This window comes from Microcaecilia unicolor, chromosome 5, assembly GCF_901765095.1.
Source record: "Microcaecilia unicolor chromosome 5, aMicUni1.1, whole genome shotgun sequence".
Lineage (NCBI taxonomy): Eukaryota > Metazoa > Chordata > Amphibia > Gymnophiona > Siphonopidae > Microcaecilia > Microcaecilia unicolor.
In genome coordinates this window covers 11783081-11801194 of record NC_044035.1, presented here as the reverse complement: position 1 = coordinate 11801194, position 18114 = coordinate 11783081, and the positions used below count along the sequence as shown (strand labels likewise).

Here is an 18114-nt window from a genome sequence, read left to right as displayed (position 1 = left end):
TACTACACTGTAGTTTCATCACATACCCCCTAGTTCTAGTATTTTTGGAAAGCGTGAACAAACGCTTCACATCCACCTGTTCCACTCCACTCATTATTTTATATATCTCTATCATGTCTCCCCTCAGCCATCTCTTCTCCAAGCTGAAAAGCCCTAGCCTCCTTAGTCTTTCTTCATAGGGAAGTCGTCCCATCCCCGCTATCATTTTAGTCACCCTTCGCTGCACCTTTTCCAATTCTGCTATATCTTTCTTGAGATGCAGCGACCAGAATTGAACACAATACTCAAGGTGCAGTCGCACCATGGAGTGATACAACGGCATTATAACATCCTCACATCTGTTCTCCATACCTTTCTTAATAATACCCAACATTCTATTCGCTTTCCTAGCCGCAGCGGCACACTGAGCAGAAGGTTTCAGTGTATTATCAACGACGACACCCAGATCCCTTTCTTGGTCTGTAACTCCTAACGTGGAACCTTGCATGACGTAGCTATAATTCGGGTTCTTTTCCCCCACATGCATCACTTTGCACTTGTTCACATTAAACGTCATCTGTCATTTAGCCGCCCAGTCTCCCAGTCTCGTAAGGTCCTCTTGTAATTTTTCACAATCCTGTCGCGAGTTAACGACTTTGAATAACTTTGTGTCATCAGCAAATTTAATTACCTCGCTAGTTACTCCCATCTCTAAATCATTTATAAATATATTAAAAAGCAGCGGTCCTAGCACAGACCCCTGAGGAACCCCACTAACTACCCTTCTCCATTGTGAATACTGCCCATTTAACCCCACTCTCTGTTTCCTATCCTTCCTCTTTCAATCTTCAACTGTGCTCCACTACCACCCCCCCCTCCCAGAATGGCCACTGTCTTGGTCTTATCTTCTTCTCCAACTGCTCACTCTCCAGTTTAAACCGGTAACATTATTGTGTGCACACAAATCGGGGAAAAAAATATATGTATATCTATATATCTATATATCTATCAGATCTGAGTACAGTAATTGGGGTTGTGTACATGTTTGGGATGTTCTATGTTGTTGCAGAAGTGGGGTCGGGGTCTTGGTAATTGTAATTGTAGTTTTGAACATCTTACTGCCTTTGTAACTTATCACAAAGTATTTAATACCTTGCAATATTTGTATTTAATACTAGCAAACTTTAACAATCGGTACCAACACTTAGGAACATATCTAAATGTTTCTATTTATTTTACCATTTAATAAAATATTTAATATTTTTTTTCTTGTCAAATCCCTTGGTTGCGTGGAGTTTATTTGGGAACCGTATTTGAAACTGTGACATTCCTATATATTTATTTCTTATTGTAATTACCTGCTCCACCACTAGGGGGGGTTACAACTACCACCAACTCATTTAAGAATCGTCAACATATAACCCTTGCACATTCTCCTCTATTATCTCACATCTCTTTTCATTCACTGTATCCAGGGCCGTGCCAACAAGGTAAGCGAGGTAAGCACGGCAGGAGGGCGCCGTCCTCTGGGGGGCGCCCCACCGCGCCATGCTTACCTCGCCCTCCCGCGTCCCAACTGCCCGCCCTCTTCTCCCCCCCAACAATCCCTTTGAAATTTACCTCCGTCCGGCAGCGAAGGCGCACCGCAGCGTCAGTGAAGGAGGCGGCGCTCCCGACGTCTCTACTAGTCTTCCCTTCGCTCAGTGTTCCACCTTCTTCTGATGTCAAGGAAATGACGTCAGAAGAAGGCGGGACATTGAGCGAAGGGAAGAGACTAGTAGAGACGTCGGGAGCGCCGCCTCCTTCACTGACGCTGTGGCGCGCCTTCGCTGCCGGACGGAGGTAAATTTAAAAGGGATCTTGGGGGGGAGAAGAGGGCGGGCAGTTGGGACATGGGAGCGGGAGAGCAGCGATCATTTTCACGGGGGAGGGGGGGACGCGCGCGCCAACTGTTCGTCTGCAGGGGAGCGCCACAGACCCTTGGCACGGCCCTGACTGTATCATCCAAGGTTCTTTTTTTAACACTTAACTCTCTTCTGCTTTAGGTGTTCTTGCTCCTTCTCTTCCCTGTCTTGCAAGGCATGCCAAACTGCAACTTTGGCTGACCTCCAAAATTCACTACCTATGTTCCTGTGCCTAATCTGCAAGGTACCTTTGACTAAAGTCCTACACACATGTTGACTTCATACATTTGCAGTTCTTGCTTATCTCATTCCGGTTTGCTATTCCACTTGCCTTACACTCACCATCCCTTTGCCACACTAAATTCCCTCCTCAGAGTGGGTCCACCTCCGGCCCCTCCTTCATTTTCCATCCAGAGTGGGCTAAGTATTTTCAAAACAAGGTTCACGAGCTTAATCTTGACTTCTCTCCTAGGTTACTTCCATCTCCCCTTCCCTCACTTCTTTCTCACATCCTTCCTTCAACCCCCTGCCACTCTTCCTTCTTTTTCTAAGATCACATAGGAGGAAACGGCACTTCTCTCTACTGTTCCCTCTAAGCTGTGCAGGAGTCCTCCACCTGCACCTTGCCAGTAGGGGGTGCCTTTTCACTACACATTCAATAATGAGCGACAGGCAAACTCTGCTAGACTCCAGGTAACCCTGCCTGTCTGTAGCAATTGAAAACACAGTATTGAAGAACCGCCCCCCCCACTGGCAGCAATGCAATTGGAGGACTCCCACACAGCTTAGAGGGAACAGTGCTTCTCTCCTCCAAACCAGTGTTGCCAGGTGGGCGGTTTTACCGCCCAATTGGGCGGTTTTCCGCGACCCGCCGCGGGAAATTTTTGCCCGCGGCGGGTTGCGGTTTTTTGGGCTTGTTTTGGGTCTTTTGGGCGGTTTTTTAAGCGGTTTTTTCGGTTGCGGGGGGCGGGGTTAGTGATCTGGGCGGGGCCGATGACGGGGAGGCGGGGCCGATGACGGGGGAGGCGGGGTTGATGACGGCGGGGGCGGGGGTGATGACGGCGGGGATGATGACACGGGGGTGGGGGTGTCAGGGGCGGGGTTTGACTTTGGGCGGGTTTTGGGCTGGTTTGGGTGGGGAAAAAATTTTCCACCTGGCAACCCTGCTCCAAACTCATTGCTTGGTCCTCTGATCCAATACCAACCCATCTACTCAGCTCTATTTCTCCTGCTGTCATCCCTTCTATCATTGAGTTTGCCTGCTTTGTTTGGGGGGTGGGGGTGGGAGGGGAAGGGGTAATGGGCTCAGATCATTGTAAGTTGGAGAACTTTCTCCCTTCTCCCCTCAGGTAGACATCAGTTACTTTTCTCTTCTCCCCTTCACCCCCCCCCCCCAGCTCAATGTGTCTGCTGCCACACATACAGACACATACACGATCATACATTCATCCACCCACCCATTCCCTTCTCCTGGGCCTATCACTTCTACCTCAACCATCCCACCAGTTCAGTTGTAGTTGTAACAATATTTTAAAATCTTTGTATTTATTAATCTGTTTTTATTGTCTTCCATTGTGTTCTCTCTTCTCCATAGGCTGGAGGTATAAGGTATCAGTCACAATCTCTGGAAGTCATAGCGTGCAGGGATATTTCAACATAGCTTTGTATGGAAATAATGGCTCCACAAGGCAATATCAGATTTTCAAGTGAGTTCACAGAGATGTGAAAATGTAATACCGTGTACAATATTGTTCTGTTCTCAAATTATTTCCTCTCACATTTTACACATGGAAAATGACTCATGAAATTGTGCAGTCAAATACATGCAATACAAATACGGCGGGCCCGATATTCAATGTTATTTAACCGGCTAGAAACGACTCCTGGCCGGTTAAATAGCGCTTGACTGAGCTCTAATATTCAGCGCAAGATAGCCGATTATCTCTGCTGAATATTATCGCTCGGCGGCTAGCCGGCTAAGCGTGAATTTTCAGCGCTAAACCGGACAAGTTTTGTGGTTAAGATATAGCCCTGCTATTTAATCGGCCTATCTTTAACTGCTATTAACTTAACCGACTAGTGCTGAACATTTACATAGCCAGTTAAGTTGCCATGGCCAAAACTGAAACCGGATATTCAATGCCTGTCGCTGGATATGGCCTGGAATTGAATATCCAAGATCAGCACCAGCAGCTGCAGTTAACCACACTGTCTGCCGCCAGCTATCAGGAGTTGTAGGTACACCAACAAGACTTTATATATGTACTGGTAAAAAAGGCCCGTTTCTGTATGAAATGAAACAGGCGCTAGCAAAGTTATCCCCCCCTCCCTCGCTCTCTCCCTCTGTCCCCTCCAAGCCCCACGGCCCCCTTTCCTCCCCTCCAATTTCCTTTCCAGGCCGTCCTCCCTCCCCTCTCGCACTCCCCTGCAACTCACCACTTTGTCCATAAGTTTCCAGGTGTTCTCTACAGGCCTGATTGGGGGTGCTGTTTTCTTTTTTTTTACAGGTGGTGCATTCCCCCCCTCCGAGTTCCAGGCCCCCCTCCCCTCTCCTCTGAGTTCCAGCACCCCCTCCCTCCCTCCCTCTCTTCTTTCCTCTGTCCGTCCTCCGAGTTCCAGTCCCCCTCCCTCCCCCCCCCGAGTTCCAGACCCCCCTCCCTCCCTCCCCCCCGAGTTCCAGACCTCCACCTCCAAAATCACCACCCCCCTCTCTTAGACACGTCCTTGCGATGCCTCCACCCGCGCTCCCCCCCCTACACTGGGCCCGCCCATCCCCCTACGTGCACGTCACCCCCCTCCAAAATCATCAACCCCCCCTCTGCTCTCCTCCCCTCCTCTTACCGGGGTCCCGGCGGCAGCAGTGAAGAGCGAGCAGGCTCGGCGAGTCTGCTACCTTCCCGTCTCTTCGCTCTGACTCTGGGCCCGCCCTCATTTCCTGTTTCCGCAAGGGCGGGCCCAGAGTCAGAGCTCAGAGAAGGGAAGGCAGCAGACTTGCCGATCCTGGGGGAGTAAGGGGAGATCATCCCCGATTCCCTCTGGTGGTCATCTGGTCAGTTTGGGCACCTTTTTGAGGCTTGGTCGTAAGAAAAAATGGACCAAGTCGGCCAAGTGCTCGTCAGGGACGCCCTTCTTTTTTCCATTATTGGCAGAGGATGCCCATCTCTTAAGCACGCCCAAGTCCCGCCTTTACTACGCTGCCGACCCCCCCCCCCCCCCCCCGTGAACTTTGGTCATCCTCGCAACAGAAAGCAGTTGAGGGCACCAGCTTTCGATTATGCCGATTTGGGCAACCCTGAGAGAAGGACGCCCATCTCCCGATTTGTGTCGGAAGATGGGCACCTTTCTCTTTCAAAAATAAACCTGACAGTTAACAGAAATATAGGAGATTTATGTCATAGAAATCTATAGATATATATTATGTGGGGAAGAGATATTTAGGTGTGCGAATTTGTTTGTGAAGGTAAATGACTAGGTTAGGAGGATTATCTTGCCTTGAGAGTTTGACCTTTCATTTCAAGGACTATGCTTTGAAGAGCAGTAGACATTACACTTCCTCGTGTGCTTCCACTTCAAGGGGTTTCATCTCGCCAGGCAAAACGTACACTGCCTACATCGATGTTGAAACTGACGCTGGAACTCTCGACAGAGTGAAATTTCTCTGGAACAACAACATACTCAATCCACTTCTACCCAAACTGGGAGCACAGGACGTCGTCATACAATATGGAGGAGATGGAGTCACGTATGTAAATTCATCATATCCATGATCTTCCTTTCAAACCCTGGAACGTTTTATACAAATTAACGCTTGCTCATAAAGCCTTCTATACTGGCACGCTCTGCTATCCTTCTTCACATCTCATACACCTGCATGAGCATTGCGAGTCCTTAATGATGGTCGTCTCCTTGTCCCCCCAGTAAAGGTTGCTCCGTATGAATCTACAAGGTAATTTGCTTTTTTTTCCTAGCACTGTCTCTTGGAACTCGTTGCCCAGGAATCTCCATTTTGAGCCCTCATGCATTAGAACACCATTGAAAACATATTTTCCAGTTTATTGGGTAGTTTTCTGTCTTGTGATCTTGCCTGTTGTCTGGGCTCCCCTCCCTTGTGTTGTCTTGGTCTTCTTTTAAAGAAATATGGGCATTCCATTTATTTTCCTTGAGACCAATATTCAGCCTGTGGGAGGCAGCCCGCCTAAGTGCTGTGATCGACATTGACCCTGGATAGTCAATGCGTACCATTTCCGGTGAACGGTATTGAATATCCAGGGTTTTTGGGGCCAGCTCAAACTTAACCGGCTTAGGGGCCCTTTTACAAAGCAGCGGTAAGCCCAACATGGGCTTACCACATGCTATCCTAGAACTACTGCCGGCCCAACACAGCTCCAGCGTGTGCCAATTCCTGTGCACCAGAAAATTTTTTTTTATAGTGCAGCACTAACCTGGCAGTAATTGGACATTGCTGCGTGCTGTTCCATTACCGCTTGGTTACTGCAAGAGCCCTTACCTCTACCTCAATAGTGTTGGATTATTTGTAGTAAATAATTAGCAGATTTTAGTACACACAGCTTCAGCTTTAGAAATGTTAATTTCTTTCTTCATCTCTCTCTCATTCACCCCAGAATAATTCACTGCTGAGTCACTTTAAAGTTGAAGTAACAAAACATCTGTTTACTCACAGTTTGCAGTTAGATTATAATCAGACAGGCTTATATATACATATTACTATACATTTGTATTATCAGCTCCTTCCATGTGCTTAGATGGTAATGGATGCTCACACCACCATAGATCCTCTCAGGTTAGGAGAGATCATGAGCTCCATGTGCTCCATGTGCTGCATCTGCCCCCCACAGGAAGTTGCATAGCTGTGTGACCTCTCTAAGTAATTCACATCAGAGGTCACAGAGTAATCACAGAGAAATAATAGGTGACAGGCAATGCATGTAAAAAATACAATTACATTCCAACAAACCCCTTCTCATGCATAACTGTCATGCAATTATTTATTCATACAAAGTCCAAGCTTTATACGCAGATTCACAAAACGTTCTCTGGGTAACGGTTTGGTCATGATGTCAGCTGTCATCTCACTGGTGTGACAATAGTGTAGACTGATGACCCCTTCTTTCGCCAGCTCTCGCACGTTGTGGTATTTCGTTGCGATGTGCTTGGTGCGTGACTGAACCTTGTCATTCTGTGACAGTCGGATGCAGCTCTGATTATCTTCCATTATCTGGATTGGTCTCTTTTCAGCTATACCAAAATCCAGCAAAAGTTTTTCAATCCACATCAGTTCTCTGCACGCTTCCGATACGGCCACGTATTCAGCTTCTGTAGAAGACAAACTCACAATACTTTGTTTATGACTGGCCCATGAAATTTGTACATTTCCATACATAAACACATATCCACTTGTGGATTTATAATCAGAATGATCCCCTGCCCAATCTGAATCACAGTAACATATTAGTTTTGGATTACTATTGGCTGAAATCTTTAATTTACAATCAATGGTACCCTTTAAATACCTTACCATCCTTTTAACTGCAGTCCAATCTGATTTGGTAGGTGAGCTGACCCTTCTGCTCAAAATTCCTACTGCATTTGCTATATCAGCCCTGTATGTGGTAGCTAGATATAAAAGCTTACCTATGGCTGATCTATATTGGATGTTATCTGGTAAAGGTTCTCTTACTGTTTCATCCTTCAGAAAATCAGTGATCATGGGAGTGCTTACAACTTGGGCATCTTGCATACCTAAACTTTCAATAAGCTCATTTATTTTCTGCTTCTGGCTTAGAAGATAAGAACCATCATTTTGTTTCTCAATTTCTATACCAAGATAGTATGACACATTTCCAAGTTCTTTTATCTCAACATTGAGGTTTAAACATTTTACAATGTCCTTGTACTCTTGCTCACTTTTGCTTGCAATGAGCAGATCATCAACAAAAGCTAAAATGTATGCATATTGTCCATTTGTGCACCTAGTGTACAAGCATTTATCTGCTTCACCTTGCTTAAATCCTAAATTTGTCAATATTTCATGCAATTTTTCATTCCAACATTTTGCACTTTGCTTTAATCCATAAAGACCTTTGTTTAATTTACACACTAGCTGTCTTTGTTTTGTATTTATGAAACCTGTTGGCTGTTCCATGTACAAGTCTTCAGTTATATCTCCGTGAAGAAACGCTGTTTTCACATCAATGTGTTTGACTTGCATGCCTTTTGAGACTGCAATGCTCAGAAGTGTTCTAATTGTCGTGTGTTTCACTACAGGTGCAAACACTTCATCAAAATCTTCTCCATATTTTTGAAGATATCCCTTTGCAACTAATCTGGCTTTATACCTTTCCACTTTTCCTTGTGCATTCCTTTTTAACTTGAATACCCATTTGCATCCTATAGCTTTCTTGCCAGGAGGTAATTTTGTAAGAATCCAAGTATTATTTTTATCCAATGCATCAATTTCTTCTTGTGCAGCTTTATGCCATTCAGCAGCTTCTTCTGCTGGCATTTTCTCAATCTCATCCCATGTTAAGGGCTCTTGAGCTTCTGCTGACTTTGTTAGGTAAGACAGTCTTGGGGGTGGAACACCTTTGTTTTCCCTGGATGAGCGTCTGACTACAGGTTGGTCTGACCTTTCCGCATCCTCTATATCTGAGAGTTCTTCTCCAATTGATTCCCCTTCTCCAACTGTACTGTCTTCTTCAATGATCCTTTCTGTGTCTGCTTCCTCTGTCTGTTCCTCGTTAGATACAGATGAGTTGCTTTCAGACATCTGCCTTGGTATGGCATTTATATACACTGGCATGTCTATTATTGTTCTAGTTTCATATTCTGGATGATAAGGCTCATCTGGGATAATCCAGCCTTTATCAACCCTTTTGTTTTCATCAAAATATGTAACATGTCTTATGCCAACAATGCCAGTTTTCAGATTCAAAATTCTATATCCTTTGTGTCCTGGAGCATAGCCAACTAAAATGCCCCTTTCTGTTGTGGAATCCAGCTTATGCCTTCTTTGCTTTGGTACATGAGCATATGCTGTACTTCCAAATGTTCTTATGTGTGACAGGTTTGGCTTCCTACCATGCCATGTCTCATGTGGTGTGCGCTCAGCGCCTTTAGTTGGCATTCTGTTTTGTAGGTACACTGCTGTGAGAATGGCTTCCCCCCATAGTCTTTTAGGGAGATTGCTATCTGACAGCATACATCTGGTCATTTCCACAATTGACCTAAATTTTCTCTCTGCAACAGAATTTTGCTCTGGTGTATAAGCTACTGTTGTGATATGCTGAATGCCTTCTTGTTCTAGAAATGTGCGCATGCTTTGTGAAGTGAACTCACCACCATTGTCGGTCTGAAGAACCTTTGGTTTTCTTTCAAATTTATTGCTCACCATGGCTACGTATTTCTTCAGCATGTCTGTGACTTGACTTTTTTCTTTCAGCAAATAGGCCACACAGTATCTAGAGAAATCATCCAAGAATATCAGCACAAATCTGTTATTTCCCAATGATGGGATATTAAACGGTCCACATAAGTCACTGTGTATTAAGTCCAGCACTTTATTACTCCTATTTCCTGTGTATGCAGGAAATGAGGGTCTTACACCTTTTTGAGTAACACAGTCTATGCATTTCTCCATTTTACCAGCATCTGCACTTATCTGAATGCCGGTGGCCAGTTGCTTACTGTAAAGATCCTGGATCACCTTACAATCACGATGTCCCAGGCGGCGATGCCAGATTTCCAGACTACATTTACCATCATTCTTCCTTACTTGCGCCATATGTGAGGCTTCACCTGAAATGTTCAGCTTATAAACATCATTATGCATAAAAGCTTCAGCATACACTTCATCATTTTTAGAGATTGTGCACTTACTGTTTTCAAAATGAATCGCAAATCCCTTCTTATCTAATGTAGATACACTAAGCATATTGCAAACTGCTTGGGGAATATACAAGACATCACTTACAGGAATTTCTTTAACTTCATTAGACACTTTGCATTTTAAGAATCCAATACCTTTTGCTTGGATCTTAGCAGTCCCTGCGTTTGCAGTTTTAAGAATACCTTCCTCTGGACACATTTCCTGAAAGAAATCTTTAGAATTGGTTAAATGGCATGTGCTCCCTGAATCCAAAATCCAAGTACTTTCATTTGAATTATTATTTACCATAGTCAAAGATTTTTCTGCCATTAGAAAGCCCTTGTGTTTATCTTTGTCCTTCATACATTTCCTGGTTTGAAAATTCTTTAGTTCCATTGGCTTAGGTGAGCTAGAGGGAGTGTTTTGTGTTTCCTTACACCATTTAGATACATGTCCCTCCTTTCCACATGAGTAGCAAATCAGCTTGCCCTTGGGTGGAGTTTTCCCATAGCTCCGCCTTCCTCTGTTCTTTGCCAAGAAATTTGTTTCATTTCTCTCTGACTTGCTTTGAGAACACATCTCCTCAGAATCATTTATTATGCATTCCTGCCTTAGTTTTGATGTTGCCTGTTCAAAAGATTGCCCTTCAATGGCCTCATTTACAGACCTAAAAACATCAAACTTCTTTGATAGTGAGGTAAAAAGAAATGCTCTTTTCAATGCATCACACATGGGAATTCCAGAAAGTTCTAGCTTTTGAAATGAAGACATAAGATGCATAATGTGATCATTACATTTACTTTTATCCCTTAATTTGGTTTCATTCAACTCTGCCAGCCAAATTGGTTGCTGCTTTGCATATGTAGTTGCATACATAGTTCTCAGTTTATATAAAATGTCCTTTGGTGTATCTTTTCCCTCCACTAATATGGCTTGTTTCTCTGAGAGAGCTTCCAAAAGCATGCACTTCACATAATAGTTTGCATTGTCCCATTCAGCCATATTTTCAGCTGTTCTGTCTTGGTCTAAGCATATATGTAATCCTTTTGCTCGAAGGAGACATATGAATCTTAGTTCCCACTGCTGATAATTAAACTCAGTTAATTTAGGCACCTTGAGAGAATAGAAAAATGGTGAATTTCCTCCCTCAGCCATTTTCTTAGCCTTCTGTCTGCTGTGTGGGGGAGAGAGAGACAGACTGAATCTTTCCTTTAAAACTTAAGAGAAAAATGTGGCCTTTTTTTCTGCCTGGTAATATTTCTCTTCTTTTTCAATTCCTGAGCCCTGGGCCCATAACCCTTTTGTTGGATTATTTGTAGTAAATAATTAGCAGATTTTAGTACACACAGCTTCAGCTTTAGAAATGTTAATTTCTTTCTTCATCTCTCTCTCATTCACCCCAGAATAATTCACTGCTGAGTCACTTTAAAGTTGAAGTAACAAAACATCTGTTTACTCACAGTTTGCAGTTAGATTATAATCAGACAGGCTTATATATACATATTACTATACATTTGTATTATCAGCTCCTTCCATGTGCTTAGATGGTAATGGATGCTCACACCACCATAGATCCTCTCAGGTTAGGAGAGATCATGAGCTCCATGTGCTCCATGTGCTGCATCTGCCCCCCACAGGAAGTTGCATAGCTGTGTGACCTCTCTAAGTAATTCACATCAGAGGTCACAGAGTAATCACAGAGAAATAATAGGTGACAGGCAATGCATGTAAAAAATACAATTACATTCCAACAAATAGGTGGTGGTAAGTGCTCCCCGCCGCATGCGGTAGCATGGCCATTTCTGTGGGGGTGGGGGGGGGGCTGTGGTAAAAAGGGTCCTGGCGTGTGGGAAAAATGGCCGCCACTGCTACTGCAGGGTCATTTTCCCCACAGCTTAGTAAAAGGACCCCTAACTGAATAGTCAGCGTTGGCTAGTTAAGTGTATAGCGGGCTGACTTCTACATGGAATGTGTTGCTAGTGGAATAGCGTAGAATCTCAAATAGTAGCAACAGTGGAGGAGTGGCCTAGTGGTTAGGGTGGTGGACTTTGGTCCTGGGGAACTGAGGAACTGAGTTGGATTCCCACTTCAGGCACAGGCAGCTCCTTGTGACTCTGGGCAAGTCACTTAACCCTCCATTGCCCCATGTAAGCTGCATTGAGCCTGCCATGAGTGGGAAAGTGCAGGGTACAAATGTAACAAAAATAAAATAGATACTACTGGAGATTCTACATGGAATGTTGCTACTATTGGATATTCTACATGGAATGTTGCTAATATTGGAGATTCTACATGGAATGTTGCTATTCCACTAGCAACATTCCATGTAGAAGGCTGCGCAGGCTTCTGTTTCTGTGAGTCGTACGTGCAGAACGTCAGACTCACAGAAGCAGAAGCCTGCGCGGCCACATTGGAATAGCAACATTCCATGTAGAATCTCAAACAGTAGCAACAGTGGAGGAGTGGCCTAGTGGTTAGGGTGGTGGACTTTGGTCCTGGGGAACTGAGGAACTGAGTTCGATTCCCATTTCAGGCATGGGCAGCTCCTTGTGACTCTGGGCAAGTCACTTAATCCTCCATTGCCCCAGGTACAAATAAGTACCTGTATATGTAAGCTGCATTGAGCCTGCCATGAATGGGAAAGCGTGGGGTACAAATGTAACAAAAAAAATATTCAGCAGAGATAACTGGTTATCATTTGCGATAGACTATTAAGAGGTAACATAATATGTATCGCTTAAAAGCACAAAACGTTATTTAGCTGCATTCATGTCTCTTTCTCCCAAGGTTTAAGAACATTTGGTTCAGTCTCTGCAATAAGATTAGCTTCAGCAGTGCTCTAATTTCAAAAAAAGCCAGTATGCCTAATTTCTAACTTTTTCTCCTCTCAGGTCTAATTTCTGTGGCAGTGGGACTGTGAGAGAGGATGTTTTGCAGACCCTCGACCTCTGCTAAATTCTGAATTAAAATGGGACTCTCTTCATGAATAAATAAAGAATCGTTACTCCAACTCGTCTCTGCCTCATTTCTCTTATTCTGACCTGTGACTTGGCTTTTATTTTGCAACGTACACCATCAGAAATGTATATACATGTGTATGTACTGGAAAATTAAGCTGACCCACATCCTTAACCTTTCAAAGACACAAGGTGCATGCGTTGCGTATACACACCCCATGTCAGTCCCTAATGCCGCATCTCTCCCTTCCCTTCCAGGCTAGGCCCACAAAGATCTGCAATTCCATGCCTCATCTGCCTCCCCCATGCCTTAAAATCACTTCCAGTCTTTGCCCGGGCAGCACCAGCAGCGGCACTCATAGGCAGACTGTGGACTGCACAGGGCTTTGTCCAGGGTTGCCATATATAAAAAAAAATTTCTCACACAAAACCGCTCAAAACCCGCACACACCCCACCCCCGAAGGCATCATCCTGCCCCTTCCGTCATCACCCCCACCCTCATCAACCCCGCCCCTTCCGTCATCACCCCCATCAGCCCCACCCCTTCCATCATCAGCCCCGCCCCACCGTCATCGCCCCGCCCAATATATCGACAAACCCCGCCCAAACGTCACCCCGCCTGTCGCCATTAGCCCCACCCCCCGCCGGCCGAAAAACCGCCCAAAACCCGTACAGAAAAAAGAAAACGAGCCCAAAAAACCGCAACCCGCCGCGGGCAAAAGTTTCCCGCGGCAGGTTGCGGTAAACCGCCCAATTGGGCGGGAAAACCACCCATCTGGCAACCCTGGCTTTGTCTCTGAACTGTCCCACCCCTTTCTGATTCAACTTCCTGTTTTCTGAAGGGCGGGATGGTTCAGAGAGAAAGCTTCAGTGCAGGCCGCGGGCAGGCTATGAGTGCTGCTGCTATTGCTGGCACTGCCTGGGGTAAGACTGAAGGTGATTTTGATGTACGGTGGGGGGAGGAATGGAGGGAACTGCCATCAATCTTTGCGGGGCAGGGAAGGGAAGGGAGAGATGTGGTGGGAGGGAGAAGGGAACACTTAAAAAATGTAGGGGCCAATATTTAGCTCACAGCGGTCAGTCGCAGGTAGATTTAACTTTGGATATTCAATGCTGGGTTATGTCCAGGCATCAGGTTTGATGACCTGAAAGTTCTGCAGGTGCCAGATGATATTCAGTCCTATCTGCCTGCCTAGCTGTGATGACACTGGCCTTTAGTATCGCTGATGCCTGTAACTTCGCTCCTGGATGACCCCAGCACATACACTTATGCAAGTGTCATTGTGGTCAGAGCCTATATTCAGCAGTACTGCCTTGTTAACTAATTAATTCCAAATATCTTGCCACAATTCTCTGTCCCACAAATCCTTGGCATATTTTTCCAATTATTTTTGTATCAAGTAGGTAACCAAGTGGCTAATCTATTTGCCACAGACTATGAGTCAGTATATATACATGACATTATCCCAAATTCTCAATTTTCAAAACATGTAACTATGCAAAAATAAAAAACCTACTTTCTCCTTCTCGTTTTATTTTTGGACTGTAGGCTACCGCTTTCCACATTCTCTTTCCCCCCAAATACCTAGCAGAACAACCTGTAAACCATGTATGTTGCTGCTCCTTATTAGTTAATTGATCATAGGCTTTTCTCCACCTGACTGGGCTCTCCACCCGTTCCAGGGGTTGTAGCCCAGTTTGTCCTGTTTCTGGAAGGGTTGCCACCTTTTCATGCAGCAAGGGAATTCCCCCAATCCCTGATTTTGTTCTTTCCTGAATATACCACTTCCATTTAATTATGCTAGCTTCTCGTGCATGCCCTATCCGGTGAGTTTTTGGGGAGCTATGTATTCATTGCATTATTGGTATTTAAGGTCTCAGGCCAACCACATGTCCTATAGTTAACTGCTCGGTATCCACCAGAGTCCAATAACATGCTAATAGACGTTTCTCAAAAGAAGTGTATTTTCTTTTCTACTTCTAAAAACCTACAGCTCTAAAACCCTAGTGTTACCCGATTCCTTTGTTTTTGCCAAAAGCAGGGGCGTGGGCCTGGGTGGGCCCAGGCCCACCCATTTCCACCCAAAAATAGTGGATCGCAACCGCGATCGTAACCGCAGCTTCAGGTGAGTCTTCTTTTCCCTCCTCACCCCCACCGCAAAGCATCTGGGCGCCGACCGGCAGCGTTTCAGACCCACCCGCCTTCCCTCTGTGGCTGCTGAGATGAATCTCTTTCCCCTCCCTCACCCCTGCCGTAAGCATCTGGTTTAAATTAAGGGTGGAGTCAGCAGTGATTCGCTGAGCACTCCGGAGCCTTCCCTCTGCCACGATCTGCCCTGGAAACAGGAAGTTGTGCTGAAGAGAACTGATCTTGTGGAGGGAAGGCTCTGGAGCCAGGTCTCTTCATCTGTGATCAGCGAAGCGATAGTGAGGGAGTGAGTGGCTGTACCTGTAGTGTGGGAGAGAGGCAGGCTGGGAGACAGTGGCTTCACCTGCGTGGGGGTGGGAGGTGGGGGGGCTTGAGGCCATAAGGAAGGGATTGGAGAGAGGTTCTGGACCTTCAAAAAGGGGGGGGGGGTGGCTGGAGAAAAGGGAGAGAGATTCTGGACCTGCAAAAGGGGGGAGATGGCTGGCTGCAGGGAAGGGAGAGAGGTTTGGGACCTGCAAGGGGGGGCTGGCTGGCTAGAGGGAAGGGAGCCAAGTTTGGGACCTGCAAGGGGAGAGGTTGGGATCTGCAAAGGGGGGGGAGGTGGCTAGCTGGAAGGAAGGGAAGTTCTGGACCTGCAATGGAGGGGGTGGCTGGCTGGCTGGAGGCAAGGGAAAAAGGCAAAGGAGGGAGGTGCTGGACCTGAAAGTGGGGGAGGAAGATGGAGGGAAGGATGAGAGGTGCTGGACCTACAAGGGAGAGAGGCTGGGGGCTGGAGGAAAGGAAGAGAGTTGTTAGACCTGCAAGGGGGGACAGGCCGGAAGGAAGGGAGAGAGGTGCTGGACCTGTGGGGAGGGGGGCTAGAGGGAAGGCCTGCAGGGGAGGCATGAGGGAAGGGAGAGAGATGCTGTACCAGGAGGAGAGATTAGAGGGAAGGGAGAGAGATGGCGCCGGGAACAGAGAGGCTATGCTGGACACTGGGAGGGAGGGGTATATGGTCACAGGGGAGAGATACTAGACATAGGGGACAACAGGAACTCAAAAGGGAGATACTGGGCATGTGAGGGCATAGGGACACAAGGGGTGATGCTGGACACAGGGGTAGGGGATAGAAGGGTGGTGATGGATGCAGGAATTTGAACATAGTGGAGATATTGGACAAGAAACTATAGGGATACAGAGATGGGAGATGGATGGTGGACATGGAGAGAGAAGAAATGACAAATAGACAGGAGACCCTGGTAAGTGAATTAAGACAGAAGAAAGCAGAAACCAGAGACTAGAACCAAGCTGATTTGAAAAATAAAATAACCAGACATCAAAAGGTAGAAAAAAAAATAATTTTTTTTCAATTTTGTGATTAGAATATGTCACATTTGGAATGTACATCTTGCCAGAGCTGGTGTTAGACATGGCTGGAGCCCAGGCCATAAATCTGGGAGGGAACCCCAAAGCCCATCACCAGACTGCACTGCCTTCAGCTTCCATCATGCTTGTGGCTCTCTCTGGCCAGGCCGCCAGGGGACCAAGAGCAATTGCTCTAGTTGCACTCCAACACCATCCCTGGCAAGTACTATGCTTATATTTTGCACAGGAGGAAATGCATTACTTTCTGTATCTCTGATATTGTATTACATGCAAGGTTTGGCTTTTTGGGGTTTTGGTTATATTTATGTTTATACATTTTAGTCAATTATTCTATATTTGGCATTTTTATTCCGTGTGTGTGATCGAGGTATTCCGTTAGCATGAATTTTCTATGTAGCCTTCTGTAGTAAGTTTGGTTTGTTTAGTTTTCCCAATAGATGTATTGATATTTTACGGCCCCACTGTAATATGTAGGGCAATGCCTTTTTCATAGATAGGATCCTTCTTTTGGAAGTTAGTGCTGGCATTGTAGATTTGCATTAGGTTATGAGTGACATTTTGTTTTAAAGATTGTTTAATTTACTATATGACGGCTGTTGAGATTACGGTGAGTTTTATGGGGAAATGTCCTAACTCTGCTCTTTACCCATTGGGGGAGGGACAGGGGGTTCTGTGGATGCAGAATTTATTTGCCTTTAATACTAGACTATACTTTCTGGGATCATTTCTATAGCGTGTAACTGGAAAGATATGTTGAAAAGTGTTTGGGCTTGCTATACAGGCTAAGTATGTGTGTTAGGGACCCGAGGCTCAATGGAGGCGGAAGAGTGCATGCAATCTCTTGTACTTCCCCCTGAAGCCTGCACTGCTACCCTTATTGAAGTTATTGGGAGTGGGGTAGAGCTGGAGCATGGGGTGGGGTATCAGGTGGCAAGTTTTTCAATTTCAAAAAAGTTGGCAACCCTGGTGCCCACCCATCTGACCTGTTGGCCCACGCAAAAATCGCTTTCTGGCTACGCCACAGGCCAAAAGCTCTAATTAGCATAATTTTCATTCACTGAGACACTTAATTCTAGTTCTCCTAATTGCACTGGCCACAGATCCAAAGCAATCTGTGTTGTCTGCTCAAAAGCCTGTTAAAAAAACAAACAAACAAACTGTTGCTCTTCTCCCTTCCACTCAAGGTCATATTTTTTCCTGATTACCCAGTGCTAGAATTTTACTTATGTGCTGCTTGCAAAAGCTGAGTAATTAACAAATTCCAATGCCCAGTGGTGTAGCAAGGGGGGGCAGGAGGGGCGGTCCGCCCTGGGTGTCAGCTCGGGGAGGGGGGGTGCTCCCTGCCAGCTCCCCCCCCCCGGGTGCAGCACGATGACACCCCCCCCGACCCAGTGCCTACCCTCCTCAGCTCCCTCCAACCAGCTGAGCCGTGGAGAGGTGAGGCGCAGCGCCTCGGACCTTCATTCACGCTGTCTGTCCCACCCTCCGCTGACGCAACTTCCTATTTCCGCAAGGGCGGGACAGACAGCGTGAGGGAAGGCCTGATGATGATCCTCGCTTCTTTTACTTGCAGGCGCAAGGCGCTGCGCCTCGCCTCTCCACGGCTTCCGAAATTTCTTTAAAGGTAGGGTGCTCAGCTGGTTGGAGGGAGCTGAGGAGGGTAGGCACTGGGTCGGGGGGGGGGGGTGTTGATGCGCTGAGGGGGGTGTCATCGTGCTGCACCCGGGGGGGGGGTGCAACGGCGAACCGCCCCGGGTGGCAGCCCTCCTTGCTACGCCACTGCCACTGCCTAAAAGTTTCCTTTCCTGAGATGGTCCTTATTAAGATTTATCTCCCATCCCTTGTCTTTTATATGTGCAATTAATAACTCCAAA

General features: G+C 46.1%; 1 protein-coding gene across 1 annotated transcript in view; it reads left to right on the top strand.

Annotated features, from left to right (window-relative positions):
- Nucleotides 1-12723, top strand: part of LOC115471081 (pancreatic triacylglycerol lipase-like) — a 50290-nt gene extending 37567 nt beyond the window's left edge. Inside the window, exons 10-12 of the mRNA XM_030204756.1 lie at nucleotides 3478-3589; nucleotides 5458-5625; nucleotides 12660-12723. Coding sequence (XP_030060616.1) covers nucleotides 3478-3589; nucleotides 5458-5625; nucleotides 12660-12723 — 344 coding nt within the window. The remainder of the gene's footprint in view (nucleotides 1-3477; nucleotides 3590-5457; nucleotides 5626-12659) is intronic.
- The last annotated feature ends 5391 nt before the right edge of the window (nucleotides 12724-18114 follow it).